The following is a 22,150-nucleotide window of genomic DNA, read 5'->3' on the forward strand; positions in this document are numbered from 1 at the left end:
AGCTATATTCAAAACCCGTTTGTCCTGGGTGATCATGTGCCAATTTTGTGAAAAAAGTGCTAGCTTTCCCCCTAAGGATGCTGCCAAGAGGTAAGTGCTTGGCATTGGCAGTGGAAAATCATTTGGACTGCTTCCTACATGGCTGTGATTTGTCTTCTCCGATTTTGGAGGTAGAAGCACCCCATTGTTTAGGCCTGTATGAGCCTTAAGGCTGAGATCTGCCTCTAGGGCATCTGTATCTGCCTTTTTGTGGCCTGTCTGACACTGGAAAGGACCAAGGCCAGTTCCTGCTAAATCTGGGTGGCTGTACCTGTAAAAAAATCCTTTACTGTCTGCATAGATTTCGCTTTATCCTCCATTTTCTTTAACAACTCTTCTGCCTTAACACCAAACAAAGTATCATGCTGTAATGCAACATCCAATAATTTTGCTTTAACATGATCAGGCAAATTCTGTTCCTTTAATCAAGCATACCTTCTAATGTCAGAGCCTGTAACAGCGGCCCTGCAAGAGGCCTCCAGTGAATCAAAACCACATTGCAAAGTTTGCTTTCCCACATGTTCAGCTGCATGCAATAAATCCTGCATTTCCTTGTTTTTAGAACATTCAGAATTTGTCAACATTTTTTGTTTTAGCAGTGACATTAAGTATTGCTGATATTTAAGCATATAAACTGACAATTTAAAGCCCTTACAGCCAAGGTAGCAGAGGTGTAAACTTTTTTCCCCCATCTGTCCAGTGCTCTAGAATCCCTATCAGAGGGGACAGGGTTTTTTGCAGTGGAATCCTTGACCCCTTTGGGACCCTGAGATATAGTTTCTGGGTCAGCAGCCGGGTTTTTATATAGAAATTTATGTGAATCTGGAACCCTGTAGTACCTGTCAGGCTTAATGGGTGCAGGGGGTAAAGAGTCAGGAGACAGGCCGGACTCTGAAAATACATCTACAATGTCTAGTACAGGTGGAATAGCAAGAGGTCTGTGCTGAGGCAGTAAAAGAAAATCTCTGAGCCTTTTCTTGGATTCTGAGTAATCTTGGCTCTCCCAGTGAAAATGCTCCCTCAAGGTATGCAAGGTTTTCCCAAAAGAATAGTCCTCAGGAGGAGAAGCTGAAGGAATAGATTCTTCAGCATCAGAATCCTCATAGGGAGGAAGACAGTATCCCTGTTCTGAAGAGGAGTCAGAGGAAATGGAAACCTGATCAGAAGAGTCATATTCAGCGTCTTGCCTAGGCCTCTTATCAGGAGAATAAATGAGTCAGGTGACTTCTTGAATGTATTTAACAGATGTGACGGCAGTCTGAGGAAGCTCGGTATTTACTGAGTGAAAGAGCTTAACACTACGTGTTTTTGTTTTGAGGAATAAACTTTTTATTCTATTTCTATTGGGCTCCACTTTTTTTGTGCAGTGACACAGGTTGTTCGAATCTCTAGTGTCTGCCGGCTGTGGGTTATTTATTTTCTTGGCTCCCATTCATTGGATATTTTTATGTTCTTATCAGGAGGGGGATGGGAACCCCTGATCAAAGTAATTAGGTCTTTGGCCATTTTAAGCATCTGTTTCTTAGGCATGGAAGTCCGTCCAGGAGAATGCTGTACTTGTTTATTTGGCGTTAAGGCTGTTTTAGTCTTTGCCTTGGAAGCTGAGGTTGGTTTGATATATAACTGTGTAGGTCTGAAAACACCCTCAGAAGCCGATGCCTGCTCAGCAGCTCTGGACCCATCTGAGGGAATAGTTTCCAAAGGTCCAGTACCTTGAGTATCCAGAGGCCTAGTTGCCTCCACGTGGGAGTCGGAAGTGGCCTGTGGCTCTGAGGTAGCAGATGTTAGGGGCTGCGAAAGAGCCTTACTGAGAACCGGTGACTAGCCTCGTCGTCGGTTTTGGACCTCGGATGCCTGTTCTTTTCTTTTTCCTTGCGCTTTTTATGAACTCCGGTCATCGGCTGTTCTGATGGCACTATATAATTAAACCTTCGGTCAAAGTAATGAAAGGCAAAATCGTACCGAGGCTTAATAGTGCGTTGGTTAAATCTAGCACAAAACCGACAGCTAGCAACGTCGTGGTCAGGGCCTAGGCAAGGTATACAGTAAGAATGAAAATCCTTATGAGGTATTTGTTTCCCACAAGAAATACAATTGTTAACTTTTTCTGACATTGGTCTGGAGCAAGAAAAAAGTTTCCCCAACAGGATACTTAGCTTTATTTAAGACTTCGGATCTAAAATTCAATTTCGAAAATCTCAGGAGTCGGCCGACCGGCACTTGCAAACTGCTTTTGCTTCGGGCACCACGCAGCAAGAAAGACTGAAGAAAATGGCGTCAGCTGCATCGTTTATACCCCTGGCACACTGACGTCAGGGAAGAGGTGACAGCAACAGACGCCAGACCAGGACTTTGAAATTCAGGCCAACTGCGGGTATCCTGCCAGCAGGATAACCCAAGTGTAATGACTGCAACAGTGAAACACGAACATCCTGATGGTGTAGGAAAGGAAGACATACCTGACACTGCTGACCTCTCACTCGGAATGCTCTGATCCTGGAGGTCTAAGTCCGGATGGGTGGGCCGAGGAAAGAGGAATCCCGTGGATGGAAAAGATCCCCTTGGCAAGTGAGTAGGGGATGACAAGCCCAATTCGATTTGGGCTTTGAGAAAGCACTTCAACATCCTATCCAGACTCCTGGTGGATTGGGAAAAGACTGAGAAATGGCCCAACCTAGCTGACGGCCTGCGGTCTTGAGAGGGGGACCTACTTGAATGCCTCGGATCTCATCTCTTGGAACTGGAGGGGGAGCTCTCAATTACTATCGGAGCCAAAAAAAACATTGGATCATAGGGTCGGCTTGGATCTGAGGAAGTGGATGGTGCCACTGATGGATCTCATGCTTGGGTCGGAGCAGAGGGCGGTCTGGGATGGGTAGAATCCGAAGACCTCCAAAGGTCTGAGGTCTCGGATGTGACAGAAGGAACCAGGGCTCTCAGAGCAGAAGAGCCCTGATCTGAAGCCAAAGAGGCTGGACTTGGATCAGGGGAACTGCGATCCGAGAGCCTTGGCTTTTTGGCGGGAGAATCCCTAGAGGAAGAAGACTTCCTTTTAGGATCCGGGGAGAGCTTAGAAGGGGAACCAGAGACAAAAGAACCCCTTCTGGTAAGCCCTTTAAGCAGGAGTTTTTTCCTGCATTCCAGGAGAGCCCTTGGGTTGAATCCAGCACAAACGTCGCATTCAACCTCCAGATGTGTCTCTCCCAGACAATAAACACACTCCTCGTGCGTGTCGGAATGGGGCATTTTTCAACTGCACAAGGAGCACCTTTTAAACCCTGTGGACTTCTCAGACATCATTAACATACACCATTACACACCAAATACCCACCACCTGCATACAGCACAGGACAAAAAGGGGGTGGGGGCAAGGTACATAAAGGGAAGAAAGGGCTAGAGAGTAAACCTACCCAAGGGATCCGGGAGCATAAAAGGGCAGGAACCCGGGGAGGGGAACAAAAGAATAGCCTAAAGCACTACTGTGAGGGAGGGAAACTAACCAGTAGATAGCAGAAGGAAAATAGGTGAGAAAGGAAAAGCCCTTAAAAAAATAGAGAAAAAGGTAATTCTCTATAACTAAAGACTTGAGCTGTGGGAAACGCGTCCAACCGAAATCATGGCAACCGAGATCTGAGGGTTATTGGCAGCACGGGATCTTGGACAGGGGAGGAGCTTGAGCTCAGGAGCTATCATTTAAGTTGGCAGTTTGGATCCCAGGTCAGATCCAAGACCCATACATGATCAATAATGACACAGATAGCATCAGATACAATTTTTCCCATATCTATACACTTCTTCCCATATCTATCAATTTCCCAACCTTATTAGAATCCATATGATTGGAAAAGTGCTTGGCAGCAGTGGAATCAACTAAGGCTGCAGCTGATGGGTCAGGGGACAGTATACAAATTTAAAAGACTAAGGAGTCTTATATATCCGATTTGCTTTTTAAGAGACAGCTGGCTTACCATCAGGAAAAATGCAGGCAGTAAAGCACACACATCCTCTAATGCACAGGCAAGAGGAGGAATGGGTGGAGATTTCAGAAAATCCTTCTGTAACAACTCATAATAGTTTGTGAGGGACTGAGAAACCTCAGTGTTCTCCCACTGAAAACACTGGGGCATTCTAGCAATAGTCTCTGAGAAAGAGACCCCCTACACACACACACAGAGAATCAGAAAAATACAGTTTTGTACCTACCATAAATGTAGATGTTCGAGTGCTAATACAGCTGCAGTCATAACAGATGGGTTTCTCCTGCCGTCAGGCGGGTCCTCGGTCGGCCGATTTCCAAAGTCTAGGTCCGGCGTCGGTTGTCGTCGCTTCTTCCCTGATGTCAGTGCGACAGGGGTATAAAAGAACCAGCTGACGCCATTTTCTTCAGTCTTTCTTGCCCCAGATGTCAGGTGCCCCCAGAAGGAAGGCAATACATAAAATAATGTAATAATGCAATATAATCAAAAAACAGTAGTTGCAAGCAAATACGCCATAAAAGAATACCTCTAGAGGGGAAGGTGGGCGGAAAACCTGGACTGCAGCTGTATTAGCACTCTAACATCTACATTTATGGTAGGTACAAAACTGTACTATGTTCATCGTGCATACAGCTGCAGTCATAACAGATGGGTAGAATCCCAAAGCTAAGAAAGGGGTGGTAGGCACTAGGTGGAGCTAGGAGGAGCCAAAATGCCCTGCAAGACTGCAGTGGCAAAGCCTGCTCTAGACTTGGAGTATAATGGTAGGTTGTAGTGCTTAGAGAAGGTATGCACAGAACTCCAAGTGGCTGCTTCTAAAATATCCTTGGTAGGAACTCCTCTGAGGAAGGCTGCAGAGGTGGCTGTGGCCCTGGTGGAATGAGTTCTAATGCCTGTAGGTACAGTTTTGCCATGAAAGGAACAGCAAAAGCGTATGCAGTGGGCTATCCATTTTGAGATTGTCTGTTTGGATATTGACTTTCCTTGAGCTCCTACCGCATAGGCCACAAAAAGCTGTTCTGATTTTCTGAAAGGCTTTGTTCTGTCCAAATAATAACGCAGTTGTCTGTGGATGTCCAAGGAATGCAGTAATCTCTCACCTTAGTTTTGAGGATTAGGATAAAAAGTAGGTAAATGTATGGCCTGATTTAATGCTACCCTGGATACCACTTTAGGCATAAAGGACGGGTTGGTACGTAATGAAACTCTGTCCTGATGGAAGATGATGAAAGGCTGGACAGCCATAAGAGCCTGTAGTTCTGAAACTCTACGAGCTGAAGTGATAGCCAGAAGGAAAGCTGTTTTCCAGGACAAAAATTGTAAATCTGATGAGGCAGCTGGTTCAAAAGGGGGCAAAGTCAGTTTTTCCAGAATGAAATTAAGATCCCAAGCGGGTATTAGCTGTTTTCTTGGAGGTCTTAAATTCTTAGCCCCTCTGAGGAACTGTCTTAATAGAGGGTGAGAGAATAAAGGTGGATCAGTGTTGTATTCTGCAGAAATGGCTGAGGCATGGATTTTGATGGAGGAAAACGAAAGTCCACTGCTTAGCAGCTCGGCCAAATATTGCAGTATTTGAGGTAAATTCAGTTTTCCAGGGCACTGGCCCTTTTTCTCATTCCAAACACAAAAACGTTTCCATTTTGCAGAGTAAGCTTGCACCTCCTTGGAGAGCAGGGCCTGCTGTGATGCTAAGGAATCTTCCATGCGGCTAGACTTGAGTGTCTTCAGCTGACTGTGAAGAGTTTTGAAGCTGTGCCGAGTCAGAAGAAGAGGGATTAGAGGCAGGGTCCATGGTGGGGAATGCGTCAGGCTCCTTAGTAGTGGGTACCAGTGTTGCCTTGGCCAGTCCGGAGCAATGAGGATCATCTTTGGTCTGTCTGCTCTGGTCTTCAATAGGACTTTGGGCAGCAGAGGAAGAGGTGGGAAGGCATAAACTGTCATTGATGTCCAACTGAAAGAGAGAGCGTCCACTCTCCAGGCCTTTGGATGGAAGATCCTTGAGCAGAATTTTGTCAATTGATGATTTTTGTGGGAGGCAAAGAGATCTATGTCTGGCCTTCCCCATTCTTGGATTATTTCTGTAAAACTTTTGGATGCAACTTCCATTCGTGTGGATCTGTCATGTTCCTGCTTAGGTTGTCTGCCAGCGTGTTTTCCTTGCCTGGCAAGTACTGTGCTTGTAGTTCCATTTGTAAGTCCATGGCCATGTTCCAAAGTGACTTGGCCAGTCTGCATAGGGGATAAGAATGTGTTCCTCCCTGCTTGTTTATGTACCACATAACAGTGGTGTTGTCTGTTCTTATCAATAGCTGACCTGGTTGTAGAAGGTCCTTGAAGGCTGTAATAGCATTTATCACTGCTAGCATTTCTTTTTGATTGATGTGAAGGTGCTTTTCTTTTTGGGTCCATTTGCCCTGAATGCACCGGTCTGTCATGTGTGCCCCCCAGCCGTAGTCAGAGGCGTCTGTTGTGATGACTTGATCTGCTTGAGGCCTGCTGAATGGAAGACCTGTGTTTGTTTGGCATGCTTGAGCCCACCACAGAAATTCCTTTTGCAGACATGGAATTAGTGGTATCATTGTTTCCAAACTGTGGCTGTGTTGAGACCATATGTTTTTTAGGTACCATTGTAGTTTTCTCATATGCAGCTTTGCACATGGGATTAGTAAGATGCAAGATGCCATGAATCCCAGAGCCTGCAGGATTTTCCTTGCAGTCAGCCTGGTGCAATTTGCCAGTGTTCTGAAATACTGAATTAGTTGCCCCTGCTTCTCTGGCGTGAGGTAGGCCCATCTGGGTGTTTGTGTCCAAATTGGCACCCAGGAAAATTATCTTCCGAGAGGGTATTAGTCTTGATTTCTCTTTGTTGACTGTGTATCCTAGAGAGTTTAATAACATTATTACATAAGCCAGATGTTTCAGAAGAATGTGCTTGCTGTCCGCTTGGATCAGGCAGTCGTCCAAATAAGGGTATATTTGTATCCCTTGAAGTCTGCAGTAGGCAATTACTGATGCCAGGCATTTCGTGAATACTCTGGGCGCAGTAGATAAACCAAAGGGCAATGCAGAGAATTGATAATGTGTTGAACCTGCAAGAAATCTGAGGTATCTTCTGCAATTTTGTCTGATTGAGACATGCAGGTATGCCTCCTTGAGGTCCAATGTTACCAGCCAAGACTCCTTGCCCAGCATAGGAAGAAGTTGCTGTAGAGTGAGCATCTTGAATTTTGGTACGAGTAGGAATGTGTTTAGGATGAAAGATCCAAAATAGGTCTCCAATCTTTGCCCTTCCTTGGCACCAGAAATAGCCTGGAATAAAATCCTTGACCTTGTTCGTGCGTAGGTACCTCTTGAATTGCTTTCATGTTTATAAGATCTGAAATTTGCTTTTGTGCCTCTGCCCTTTGGTTGTGTGGCAGGTTTGGCATGCCTTTCATTTTTGGAAGGGTATGAAAATGGAATTTGTAGCCTCTGTTTATAATGTTCAGGAGCCATTTGTCCTTTGTGACAATATGCCAATTTTTTGAGAATAGTGCCAGCTTTCCTCCTAAGGGAGCTGCCATTTGAGACCTGGTTGGCATGCAGAGGGGAAAGTCATTGGTTTTGCTTTCTGAAAGATTGCGAGTTGCCCTCACCACCTCTTTGTGTAGGAGCTTGCCATTGTCTGCCTCTGTACGAGCCTTGTGTTTGTCCTCTGCCCCTCGGGCGCCTGTATCTGCCTCATTGGGGTCTGTCTGTGGCAGGAAAGGACCAGTTTTTGGAAGGCCAATTTCTACTAAAACGTGGGGGTTGAACCTGAAGAAATTCTTTCACAGTTTGCATTGATTTAGCCTTTTCCTCCATTTTCCGTAATACTTCCTCAGCATTTGCCCCAAATAGTACATCCTTTTGAAGAGGGGCGTCTAATAATTTAGCTTTGACATGATCAGGCAAGGCTTGTTCCTTGAGCCAGGCATGCCTATGTATGACTGAGCCTGTAACAGCAGCTCTACATGAGGCCTCTAGAGCATCAAAACCACATTGTAAGGTATGTTTACCCACTTGTTCTGCACTATGCATCAAATCCTGCAACTCCTTCATGTCTGGTTGTTCAGGTTGTGACAATTTAGTTTTCAATTGAGATAACAGAAACTGTTGGTATTTTAGCATATGAAACTGACAGTTTAAGGCCCTCATGAATAAGGTAGCCGAGGTATATACCTTTTTTCCCCACCTTTCTAAGGATCTAGAATCTCTCTCGGAAGGCAATGGGTTTTTGGCAATGGAGGCCTCAACTCCCTTGGGCCCCTGTGTGATGGTTTCTAGGTCAGCAGCATGGCTTTTGTATAGAAATTGGTGTGAGTCAGGAACCCTGTAGTACCTGTCAGGCTTAACTGGAGCTGGAGGGAGAGAGTCCGGGTTAAGGCAGACCTCCGAGTAAACATCATCTAGGATGTCCAGGACAGGAGGTATAGCCAGAGGCCTGTGCTGGGGTAACAAAAGAAATTCCCTGAGCCTTTTCTTGGAATCTGAATAATCCTGGCCTTCCCAGTGGAAGTGTTCCCTTAAGGTATGCAGAGTTTCACCAAATGAGTAATCCTCAGGGGGGGATACAGAAGGAATAGATTCCTCTGCACTAGAGTCTTCAAAAGGAGAGTAAGACTGTTCCTGATAATCAAAGTGCTCTGAAATAATGGAGCCCTGATCAGAAGAGGGGGAATCCTCTTCCACTCTGGGTCTTTTGTCCGGAGGTGGCTGAGAACCTCTGATTAGAGTAATTAAATCCTCAGCCATTTTAAGCATCTGGCTCTTAGGCATGGGGCCTGGAGATGGGCCCTATGTAGCTGGTCTCTTAGGGTGCATGGTAGCTTTAAACTTGGTGAAAGCCATGATGGAGAAAGAAGAGGAAGGTCTGAAGACACCTTGAGTGGAGGTGGACCTGTCCACATTCTGTGTTTCAATGCCAAGCGTGGCTTCGGTATCTGTAGTCAGGGTGTGGGCCGAGGAGCCTGCGACCTCGGGTACAGGAGACACTGCCAAAGATGTGTCGTCGGTAATCAGGGGCTGCGTAGGCGCCTCGCTGAGAACCGGACCACGTGTAGTCGGCTTTGGCGTGGTGTCGGTAGAGGTCGTGGTCCTCGAGTGTCAGTCCTTGTCTTTGCATTTTTTAGACAAAACCAGAGTCGGAGTATCCGACGACATAGTATAGTTAAATGCTTTCCCAAAATAATGCTGGGCAAACTCCGCCTGACGCTTAATAGTGCGTTTGTTGAATGTAGCACAAAAGCGACAGACCGAGACGTCGTGGTCTGGGCCTAAACAAGGTATACAGAGGGAATGGAAATCCTTATGCGGTATTTGCTTCCCACAAGAAATACAATTATTAACTTTGTCTGACATCGGTCTGAGGCAAAAAAAGTTTCCCCAATAGGGTACTTAGCTTTTAAGAAGACTTCAGTTCCAAATTTTTTGTAATCTCAGGAGCTGGCCGACCGGCACTTGCGAACTGCTTCTGCTTCTGCTTCGGGCACCGCGCGGCAAAAAAGACTGAAGAAAATGGCGTCGGCTGGTTCTTTTATACCCCTGTCACACTGATGTCAGGGAAGAAGCGACAAAAACTGACGCCGGACCTAGACGTTGGAATTCGGCCGACCGAGGACCCGCCTGACGGCAGGAGAACCCATCTGGTATGACTGCAGCTGTATGCACGATGAACATCTGAGCTCTGTTCTGAGTCTGAATGAGAAATCTGAGGACAAAACCCTGAATCCTTCCCTGCATCTTGCTGTTTAGGTTCAGAATCTTGAGTCTTCCAGATAAAGAGGAATCCCTCTTTCTTTTACCGTAAGACAGATCAACAGCCTGAATTAAACCCTGAGCCAGTCCCAGTAAACTACTCCTATCCAAATAAATTTGTGGAGGAGTAGATACATGCTTGGTTTTCCCGTTCCTTGACAGGAAAAATGGGGCCATCAGTTTTACTAATGTCAGCAAATGTTTCACTAAGGATGGGCACAGTATTCTGACACAGCAGGGAGAACATACCTGTTCCCTCCCCCCCAGGACCAACAACAGTAGCTCCCCCTTACCTAGTGAGGGGAACTCCAAAAGCCGCAGAGGATGTGGCTAACCACCAGCTCATGGTGGCTCTAGGTGCTACACCAGAAGTATCCGATGTAAAAGATGAGTGGTCTGAGGTACAACAAATGGCCACAGCAGAATCACCCCACCTGCGGCTGAGGCAAATTGCTAGCTTACTGTGGTGGTTAAGGCTGGTTGCTTAGCTTTTTCTTTCTGTGGCTGGAAGGACAGACCATGGGACTAATAGTCTGTTCCATGGCCAAGCCGAAAATGGAGCTCTTTCCCATGGAAGACAAGCAGTAAATGCTGGTAAAACTACCAGTCCACAAAAATTACATTTTTGAAAGAAAATAAAAACACCACGGCAGCCCCACAATAGAAAACTAAACACAATTTCTCCTTAGAAAATGTGTTTTCAGTTAGTTTATGGTACTTTTAAACTGACAGAAAAAAAGTGAGTGCCCTGTTTAAAAGTGTTACAGTCTTGAAACATTCCATTAAATAACGATATCTCTAGCTTTAAAAATAACTTTCCAGAACTGGAAGGTAATAAAAAACTTTAACAAATTTTAAGAAAATAGAAAGCATCTTCTCCAAAGGGAACTCAACTACCCAGCAAAGAAAAGCACAAGTTAACAGCTGATCCTCCAAAGCCTCAGGGAAGCATACTCTTTGGTGGCAGTAAACTTCTGAAGGACTTCAATCCCAAACTTGTCTTTTAGTCAGCTCAGTTCAAGCTGCTTGGCAGTTTGGGTGCATACAGCATGCTCTGAAGCCTTGGAAGCTGGCTGGTTGTTACAGTCTTGACAGGATATAACCTATATAGCTAAGGCTACCACAGTAGCAATCAATATGAAGAGCATCAATCATTCTCTGCTGAGAATGTGTTTCCATAGTGAACATTGGAATTATGTTTCTTAGAATATTATTCACTTGTCCTAACAGAGTTCTTGTCTTCATTTTTTAAACTGCTGCAGTAATATTGACAGAGACAATTACAACATAAGGTTACTATGCTAGTCCTTGATGTCTTGATGCCCTAAGACATTCTGTTGGCGGAGGGGAAGACAAACTACCACCTCTCCCAGGAACAGCGTAGTGCCCCTGAAACTAAATCTCTGTTAATATAATCAATGCTGGTGCTGTTATAATTTTGGGAGTAAGGAAAAATCCTCATGTTGTATCAACCGGGTTCCTATTACATGGTCGAACACTAGAAATAGCGCTCATTTGTCGAACCGAAATGCACGAAACCACAGAATATCGAAGGAACGGATCATTTTTTTATCCAGGGAAAAAATTTGCTGGGACATTCTCCAGACTTTGCTGTTTTCTTCACTGTGGTGTGATCTCGGAGTTGGTACATTTAAGGTGGGGGGGGGGGGGGAGCCCTTCACTTTATGATGCCTGTACATTTTTTTTTTTTTTTTTTTTTTTGGATCAGCAAATTTTTTTCTCCTGGGAAAAAATTGCTGATCTGTTCCTTCAAAAATTTGTGGTTTCATGGATATTATCGGTTCGATAATATATCACTGACTATTTCTAGCGTTCGATCATGTAATATGAACCCGTAGCAACCACCTTTGATGAACACGTTTTTCATTCAAATTGCACCCCCCCCCAAAAAAAATCCAAGTTACTGTCAGAAAAATCACCTATTCCCCATTTTATTGATACATTTATGACAGTTAAGAAATACTTGATAAACTAATCCACTTAATCTTCACCTGTCACTCAAAACAATCAAAATCCTTAGTCTAAAAATAAGTTTATAGACATATTTTAATCTGGCACAGGATGAGGTAAGCTACTCTACTATTAATAAAAATATAACAGGCTGGACTTAAAGGTATGCTTAAAACATCCTTAACTTCATCAAGCAGTCTCATCTCCTTTGCTAAGACCTACCACGATTATTTTCCATTAAATCATTAGAAGCAGAAGTGACAGGTACTGAAATTTACCTTTTCAACCTTCGTCACATCTCCCTGGTGCCACGACTGTGGCCACCTTACAGAACCAGGGAGAGACCAATGTTGATCTCGTATCCGTCGCCATTTCCTAAGATAGTACTGGAAAAGAAAAATTTCCTGGAGTCAATCTAAAACTCAAATTTCATCAGACACGTTCCCTACTGAAAAAAACACCAATTACTCTAAGCTTATCAACTATATTAAAACAGCAAAAAGAACTAATCCTTCATACATCTGATCACAGAAGCAACCCAAATGCTCAGTATTTGAGTCCTAAGGGTCATTTCTAGCAACTCCTTTTAAAAATACTTCTGAATTTTTAAGCTGTCTACCAATATGTAAGCAATGATTCAAAATAAACACTTTCCCTGTGCATGTTACGTCACACCTTCCTTGAAGGTGGAATGAAAGGAATTTCCAAGACCTGAAATTTCTTCAATTACTGTACAAAGCAGTAGCAAGTTCTAAACGGCATAACTTAACAGAAAAATTAAACTTTGCACACATCAACTGGATTTAACAGATTCATAAATCAAACCTTGTTCTTGCAGATCACCTATTAAAACAGAAGGTGGGTCTGGCAAGTCTTAGTGGAGACTTTGTAGAATTCATTCAGTGCACATGTAGGATTATTCAACCTTAGAACTTTTTTTTTTTTTTTTTTTTTTAAATTTTATCAAAAAATGCAGATACAGAGAATTTGAAGTTAATTCAGTTAGAAGATGAAGCTCTACAACACAGTAGAATAAGTTTATTGCATTATCTAATGTCCAGTTTCACTGTTTTCTATCTTGAACCTAATTCTGTAACATTATCATATCTGACCGGAGACTGACGGTTCATGGAACAGATATGGTTGTACAACCTTCCATCTGTTCACAGGTGGAAGATGGATTCAGACATCCATTAAGTGAATGTTGGCGTACATTTTAGGAAAATAAATTAAAACTTTCACCGTGGTGTCTTTTTTCCCCAAAATGCGATGGGAACTAAAGAAAATGGTGACTTATCACCGACCTCCACAATGGCAGTTTGATCCCTACAGTATTAAACTGGAACTAGAATTCATATGAAGCACTGCATTACAATCTTTTCATTTGCATGGAAACACCCCCTCAAGTCCCATATTCCAATGCAAGAGGGATTTGTTTTCCCTGTGCACCTGAATGTATTCTATAATTTTAACATTTCTAAATCCCCAGTAGGTTGGTACAACACCCTTTATACAATGAAAGAAATGGATTTCCACACATCTGTTATGCATTGTACATGGAATGTCATACACATTGATGGCTTCTTGAAACTGTGCCTAGTCTAAAGTCTGTTTGCTTTCCAGCTGTGAAGCTAAAAAAGATATGCATCAAGTCCACAAAAGGAAGTAAGAACAACCTTCAGAAACTGTATTCTGTGTATAAGTGAGGTGAATCAGCTATTAAGTGCACAAAATAACACATGCACTCCTTTTTACAGTGGTACCAAGTACACTAGCTGTGTTCTAACACTGAGGGATTTCCAGATAATCTCGACAGAAGTTTCCCAATGTGATGCATTTTCCGTGATAAGATGTCACTTCCTGTATCTAGGTCATCAATATCTTTAGTAAATTTGCTGTAGGACTTCAGTTCCAACCACTCATTCCTTCTAAGGAACATGTTCAAAACTGCCTTGCATACTTACATATTCCAAACATTTGTTTTCTTTGATCAGTCTATATAAACTGCCAACAGTTATGTTTTACAGCAGTTTATTACTTTGTGATGTCTACCTCACTATACTGAGCTCTGATTTGAATCACTCAGCAAATATACTGTAAACACTGTTCCAAGTCCCTGCTATGCAACTCAAGTTTTTAGCAGCAGACAACTGAAGTGATGATTCAAGTAAACATGCACTCTGGTGACACCCCTCCACCTCTGGAAGCAAAATCATTCTAGGGTCACAACACTACCCCAAATGAAAAAGATCCTACTCACTGTACTCTACAGCACTGTAAAATGTTCATTCAATAAGCTTTTCTCACAAAAAGGTTCAACAGTAGCACTTAAAACAGTACAAGAAAATTTAATGAAGAAAGTACACTTGCGTGAGGTACTGAATATAAAAGTAGATATCTAAAGAAATCACTCCTGAAGTAGCATAAAAAAAGTTCTCTCAATGACCAGCTTTACCAGCAGTCAAAGACTACCTCTTATCTTCTTCTTTCGGCTTTTCCCGGTTAGGGGTCGCCACAGCGGATTACCTGTCCGCTCATGACTGGCAGTGGAGTTTTACGGTGTCAAGTTGCCAGCCCGGCGTCCAACCTTCTACAGAAGGCACACACATGCACACACTCACACCTAGGGCCAATGTAGAGTGTCAAATCCACCTACAGCATGTCTGTGGGATGAAACCCATGTGACCACAGGGAGGACATGCAGAGTCTGCATGTCACCCCAGCCGAGGATCGAACCGGAGAACCTCTTGCTGTGAGGCGGCAATGCTAACCGCTGCACAACTGCTGCCACCCCAAATACTACCTCTTATACAGGGCACAAACATTTTCTGAAGTATACAAAACCAACATTATCCATATTATTTTCTTCTAGTCAGAAATGAATCAAAACCCTTCAACACATTTGTCAGCTTCCTTGACAACCAGGGTTCAATTAGTGGCCCCAGCACTGAATGAACAAATTGGAACTGGGAGGTCAAGTGATGGGGCTGTGTCTCAGAATCGAAGGAAAGGCAAAAAGATGTAAAGGATTCTCCTCTTCTTTTGAGAGAAGATTATGTCCACACTGATTTTTCCCATGCCAAACCAAAAAAAAAAAAAAACACAGCAGAACTAGGTGAACCACATTCTCCTTGCAAGCTGCTCTTATACTACTCTCCCAAAGAGAGTTGGAACTGTGGCCAACTCAATCCAATACGATATTAACTTCCACCAGGATATGAACGGCTCATAGAATAATGTGCTAATTAATGGCCCACTATCAGACCCACCACTTCGTTCTGTAACAGGGCTACAGTACATCCTGGCTTGCTTATTTAAACTTTATAATAAGACCTAGCTATCCAAACTAAGCAGGCTGGACCTGGGTTTTAACTACCTTTCTTCAGAGCTCAAAAGTGAGAAAAAAATGAAACAAAGCAGATTTATGTGCAACTCTCTTCCCAAGAGCTCAATTTGCTGTGCACTAAACTCCTCAGATGGGCTACCAACCACCAGTGAAGCATCTTCATCAGAACTGCAACTGGGTCAGCAGTATAAGCAAAGATACCACTTACATTAGTAGGGATGGTCCACAACAGCAGACTGCAGCAACAGGACTATGTTACTAGAAGATTCATGAGAGTACAATGACTTGTCAGCCACTTCATTTCATCCTGTGTAACACCCTCATCCAAGAAAAGGCCAAAGGAATTATAAAGAACCCAACTGCCACTAGACCAAAAGAAGTGCAAAACTTGAGGCTTGGATTTAAATGACTCATCATACTGGACATCAGATCTGTTATTTGTTGAGTTGTCGGGCATGAATGGATAGAATTAGAGAGCATCGAACTCAAACCTTAAGAAGGGAAACACATGCAAAGTAATCAGGGAGTCTTTGTCCAATTTACAGTGACTCTTCCTCCCTCACGATCTGCAACTGTAGCTGGACCATCAGGTCCATCAGGAGTCAGTCATCTAGGAAGGGAAACACTAGGAGACACATTCTACAATGCCTCTGTCACAATGGCTAGAACCTTAGTGAACCCTCCATAAGGCAAATTACAATTTTGACCCAAATGAAAACAAATTTATGTAAGATTCTCAGAAATGATGAGTTAGTAAGCATTTGTTATATTCACTTATGTCATCAGGAGTTCTTGCAGTACTAGACAGCTGACTTCCTGAAGTCACTATTTAGCAATTAAAGTACCTGAGCTACCTATGAGAACTCAAGGAGACCCAGAACAAGAAAGGCCCTATCCCCAATCCGTTCTCTTCAGAATAAAGTAATGGGAATAGGGGTACCAATATTGCTGCTGGTTGTACAACAAGTTGATAAAAGCTCTCCCACTGTGAAAAGAAGTGTTCATAAAAGCAGTGAACATTAAAAATTTGGATAAAAGTCAGTTAGTGGCTAGTAACTACACTGCCTGGATGCCAGCAAAGAAGAAATTTGGAGAAACTACGTGAAAATCAACAAGAAAAAGAAACTACCTGGGAAGAACCTTGCAAATGTTCAGCAAACAAAAGTTCACGTTTCAGCTTTAGTACAAGTGAAAGTTTCCAGTAATTTAGAAGGAAAAATACATCAAATGCCTCCACTGGTGAGATAATAGAGAAATGCATACAGTCAAATGGCAAAAGACTGAATAAAATAGAAGATGCTTTGAGTTGCTATTTGTATGAGCTGATAAAACTGTAGAAATCAGAGAGTAAAATGAACATAAGACTGGCTAAATTGTTTCAATAAACAATAGCATTAGAACACAGCACAGAACACGCAAAGAAAACCTGATTTTTTTTTTTTTTTGCTTTACCAGAGAATCTGGAAGGTATAGACTGAATTAATTTGATGAAACCACAAGTAAGCAACATGACTGGCATTCCACAGAAGGATCGAAATTGTCCAAATGTGGCCATAAGAAAGCAGCAAAGACATGAGTGAAAATGCAATCATACCACCAGAAAGAGCAAATCCTGACAAAATTGTGGAAAAAGGGAACAGTATTAAAAATTGGGAACACCAGAGTGTTTGTGCAAAGTTATTATGCAGTAGAGAGGTAAGATTCAAGTTGCTTCATCTAGCAGACTTTAGAATATTTTTTCCTGGAGGATCAGAAGATAGGCTACCATTACTACCTATCAAAACCCAAACTCCCTGTAACAGACAGCACAGACCCAACTTATACATCTATGACATGAGCACCATAAAAATAAGCTCCAATTAACAGTACCAAAAAAAAAAAAAAAAAAAATATCATGCTGTTTGTTACCGCAAAGAAACTACCATCCTTAACTTCCTTGCAAACAACAAACTTAAATGGTAACATTATTCCTCTTCTTCTTTCGGCTGTTCACATTAGGGTTCGCCACAGTTGATCATCTGTTTCCATTTCTTCCTGTCCTCTGCATCTTGCTCTGTCACACCAACCACCTGCATGTCTTCTCTCACCACATCCATAAACCTTATCTTACGCCTTCCTCTTGTCTTCTTACTTGGCAACTCCATCCCTTTCTCAATATACTCAACATCCCTCCCAGCACATCCAAACCAACGCAATCTCGCCTCTCTGGCTTCGTCTCCAAACCGTCCAACCTGAGCTGACCCTCTGATATACTTATTCCTAATCCTGTCCATCCTTGTCACAGCCAGTACAAATCTTAGCATCTTTAACTCTGCCATAACCAGCTCTGACTGCTGCCTTTTTGTCAATGCCATTGTCTCCAACCCATATAACACAGCTGGTCTCACTACCCTCTTGTAGATCCTCCCTTTCATTTTTATTGGTACCAGTCTGTCACACATCACTCCTGACACACTTGTCCCCACCCACTTCATCCTGCCTGTACTCTCTTCACCTCTCTTCCACACTCACCATTACTCTGAACTGTTGATCCCAAGTATTTAAACCCATCCACCTTCGCCAAGTCTACTCCACACATCCTCACCATTCCTCTACCCTCCTTCTCATTCACACACATATATTCATTCTTAGTCCTGCTGACTTTCATTCCTCTTCTGTCTAGAGCATATCTCTACCTCTTCAGGATCTCCTCAACCTGTTCCGTACTCTCACTACAGATCACAATGTCATCTGCAAACATCAGAGTTCATGGGGATTCCTGTCTGATCTCGTCTGTCAACTTGTCCATCACCACTGAAAATAAGAAAGGGTTCAGCGCTGATTCTTGATGTAATCCCACCTCCACCAACTCATTACATCCAAGTGACGTCTCCAGGTGCATCTGCAGTTACCTCCTACTGCACCTCTAGGCGTCAAATATCGCTTGTTCATATTTGCATTAATAATTCCAAAACCATGCTACATACAAGGTATCAGAATGTTTTATCTTGAAGCATGCATGATGGCAAACACAACTGTATTGATATTTGACCTATGTCAATAAATATTTGTTAGAATTGCAAGGTGATAACTTCATTTTTTTAAAGGGTGAAGCCACACCCACTTACAGGTACACACTCAAAAGAGCTGTACTGGAGGGAATGAGTTCATCAGTCACTCCCACTGCAGACCTCACCACTGTCACACTACCCTCGTACATATCCTGTACCACTCTTACATACTTCTCTGCCACTCCCGACTTCCTCATACAATACCACAACTCCTCTCTAGGCACCCTGTCATATGCTTTCTCTAAGTCCACAAAGATACAATGTAACTCCTTCGGACCTTCTCTATACTTCTCCATCAACACTCTCAAAGCAAAAATCGCATCTGTAGTGCTTTTTCCCGGTATGAAACCATACTGCTGATCACTAATCATCACCTCCCTTCTTAACCTAGCTTCCACTACACTTTCCTAAAACTTCATGCTGTGACTGAGCAATTTTATCCCTCTGTCGTTACTACAGCTCTGCATATCACTCTTAGTCTTAAAATCGGTATCAAAACACTTTTTTCCACTCCTCAGGCATCCTCTCACTTTCCAAGATTTCATTAAGCAATCTGGTTAAAAACTCTAGTCAGCTCTCCTAAACACCTCCATGCTTCCACAGGTATGTCATCTGGACCAACAGCCTTTCCATTCTTCATCCTCTTCATACCTGTCCTTACTTCCTCCTTGCTAATCTGTTGTACTTCCTGATTCACTATCCCCACGTCATCCAACCTTCTCTCTCTCTCATTCTCTTCATTCATTAGCCACTCAAAGTACTCTTTCCAGCTGATCAAAACACTCTCCTCACTTGTGAGCATGTTTCCCTCATTATCCCTTATCACACTTACCTGCTGCTGCACATCTTTCCCAACTTGGTCCCTCTGTCTAGCTAATCGTCACAATGTAAATTGCAAATTTAACTGTAAATGTACAAGGTAAATGGTAACATTATTCCAATTATTATATCACATTACAATATTCACACAATGTTACCTCCAAAGCCACGGGTGGCTGCGGTGGTGCAGTGGTTAGCGTTGCCACCTCATAGCAAGAGGTTCTCCAGTTCGATTCTTGGCTGGGGTGCCCTCTGTGCGGAGTTTGCATGTCCACCCTGTGGTCACGTGGGTTTCCTCCGAGTGCTCTGGTTTCCTCCCACATCCCAAAGACATGCAGTAGGTGGATTGGACACTCTAAATTGGCCCTAGGTGTGAGTGTGTGCATGTGTGTGTGCCTTCTGTGGAAGGTTGGGTGTCGGGCTGGCAAGTCGGCACCATTAAACTCCACTGCCAATCATGAGTGGACAGATGATCCGTTGTGGCGACCCCTAACTGGGAAAAGCCGAAAGAAGAAGTTACCTCCAAAGTCCTGCCACAATTAATTGCTATAGACTTTCACATTTTCTCACCTGAATAACAAGAATTGCCTTAGCTAAACGTGTACTAATTCCCAAGCTTGTATATGCCCTGCTGCTCATAACCTTGTGCTCTGTACACAATACTCTAAAAATTCAAGTAGCAAAGAAGAAAGTATTGAAATCTACCCTCCTGGAAAGTATCAACTGCTACTACTGCATCCTCTACAACAAGGCACAATGGCTACCCATTACAAATACAACTATCTCCCTATTAGTCATTCTGTTTAAAGTTCTAATACTTGGTTATTGTCTCCCTGCAAAAGAAAACTCCAAATCAGGGAACAAAACTACTCCCCTAGAAACAGCCAAGAAAACACATTCATACTAGTCATACCTAGATTCAAACTTGCAACTGGTGAAAAACCCTTTTCCAGGTTAAGACCTACAATATGGAATCAACTACCTACAAAGATAAAAAAAAACAATATCTGGCATCCATTAAGACGAGTTTTAAGCTTGATTTACAAAATAAATCTAAGTGCATCTGCTTCAGAGACGCTAGGCAAATGCCTGCATTTCATTCAGTGCATGAAGCCCTCCATTATTAACTTTTGTACATGTAGAAAAAAGGGAAACACTGTCACTGTGTTAAGTCTCTACCGTGATACTGCAGAATCTTTCAGCCTTTGCTACATTTATTTACAGTTATTATTCTCTGTAGAAGACTTGCATCTATGTGCTTTGCTGCTTTTGTCTGTCAACTATTATATAATTGGAATTATCATCACTGTACCAAATATATTGCTTTGTGTGGAGTCTGCATGTCCTCCCCGCGGGCGAGCGGCCACCGAAAGACATGCGTAAATGGGAGTGCCTTCGCTGAAGGTTTGGCTTCGGGGTGGCAACTCTGCACCCTAAAAAAAATAATCTACTGCCAATCATCAGCGGACCGGAGTTCTGCTGTGGCGAGCCCTAACTGGGAAAAAGCCAAAAAGACAAAACAATAACAACATACCAAACATATTGCTTTACTTTCTTGCTTGACTTACTCTGTTATCAAACTGAAAAAATAAATACATTTTTGGATGCAGAAGGGGCTATGGATGAAATAAAGTTTAACCAACAAACAGTAAGCCAGCAAGATGAACAGGACTCTGCTGCTCAATCTTCTGACGATAAAAAAGCCCATATAGAGATTTTCCCAGTGAAATAGTTTCCATTACTTCAAAGAAAAAATACTTGAGAGACAGAAATGGAGCTTACTAGACGAATCAGAAGTAACACTCACTTGTACCAGAGACCTGTGTGTTGGCAGATAAAGAGATCAGGGAAAAGACACGCAACAAGGGGAAACTAATAAGTGGAAGAACTGTAAAGCATCACTCTCATTGCACACAGGTTAGAGTTAACTACGTTTCTGCAAGAAGAAATGACTGAAAAAAGATAACTGTGTTAAACTGGTGGGAGAAATTTAAGCATAAATCCCAGTGTGTTATTCATGCTTAGAAGGATGCTGAAGGGACTGAAGAAATAATTAAGCAAAACAGTTTTTGTTCGTGTTTGTTATACAACAAACTACCTGATGTAAACTGCATGCCATACTGTAAAGCAGCTCTATATACTATGCAGTCACACAGACTTCAAAAATGTTAGTAGAGGGAGTTTCATCACTGACTCCTGTATATGCTAGTGACATTGCAGAAAGAAATTACTTATTTTTACTTGTAGTGTATACAGACCTTTAGACTGTAACAAGATAATAAAGGCGGGAAAGAAGTTAAAGATAATATAAAACTGTGATCTTGGGCTGCTAAGTATATTGATGTTCTTTATATATACATCCAAAAGATAATTTATGCTGTTTTTAAAGAGGTGGATGTGCAGACTAATACTCTAAGTTTAAGTTACAGACGAGCTTTTTAAGCAAAAAAAAAAAAAAAAAAAAAAAAAAAGCTTGAAAAACAAGTGAAAATTATGAAAAATATGAAAAATAACAATTCTTCCTTGCATTTGACACGTTGCCATTTGTGTCTTACTATTAGCCCCTGCTTATAGTTGGAGACAAGGACTCTGCAAGTGCAAAATAAACGTGTCAGGTCTGAACAGCATGTTCAAAGTGAAATCTACAAAACATAATGTAATTAAGTTTTAAAGGAATACTAGCAAACAGTTCAGTGAAACGTGCTCTAAGTGAAACCCACAAAATTCAATTCAACAACTTTCTAAAAGATAACAGACGCAGGTTAGTAGACAGAAATGCAGTTTAAAACTGAGAAATAAAGTTATGTACTTACCGTAACATTCCATTTGTGTTGTTCATTTTCATTCTTCCTCAGCTGATGGGTTTGGAACCGATACTCTGATCTGACTTGGCACTTCTACCACCTCATTGGATCCTACAACTCTCGAGCTCCTCCCCTTACCCATAATGCCCCACCAAGATGACGTACCTCATATTGAGTTTATTGCCCCTAGATATAAAAGGAGACCTGATACTGGAAATACTAGCGGCAGAACAGAAAACGCTGGAGCTCAAACAAGGGACAGAGGTTCCAATGCAACTCTTAGACCTCTCCAAAAACCAAAAACTGAGGGGACAGATTGGTGGGGAGTTTAAAAATGAAAATGGACAACACAGATGGAACATTATGGTG

General features: G+C 42.5%; 1 protein-coding gene across 3 annotated transcripts in view; it reads right to left on the bottom strand.

Annotated features, from left to right (window-relative positions):
- Positions 1 to 22,150, bottom strand: part of GPSM2 (G protein signaling modulator 2) — a 1,691,855-nt gene that overhangs the window by 277,702 nt on the left and 1,392,003 nt on the right. For 2 of the 3 annotated variants that reach the window (XM_044086064.1, XM_044086062.1), the window contains one exon: positions 12,041 to 12,148. The exons of the other annotated variant lie outside the window; for it this stretch is intronic. In XM_044086064.1, coding sequence (XP_043941999.1) covers positions 12,041 to 12,148 — 108 coding nt within the window. The remainder of the gene's footprint in view (positions 1 to 12,040; positions 12,149 to 22,150) is intronic. 3 annotated transcript variants of the gene reach the window in all.

Source organism: Protopterus annectens, chromosome 10.part0, assembly GCF_019279795.1.
Source record: "Protopterus annectens isolate FY-2018-M chromosome 10.part0, PAN1.0, whole genome shotgun sequence".
NCBI classification, from domain to species: domain Eukaryota; kingdom Metazoa; phylum Chordata; order Ceratodontiformes; family Protopteridae; genus Protopterus; species Protopterus annectens.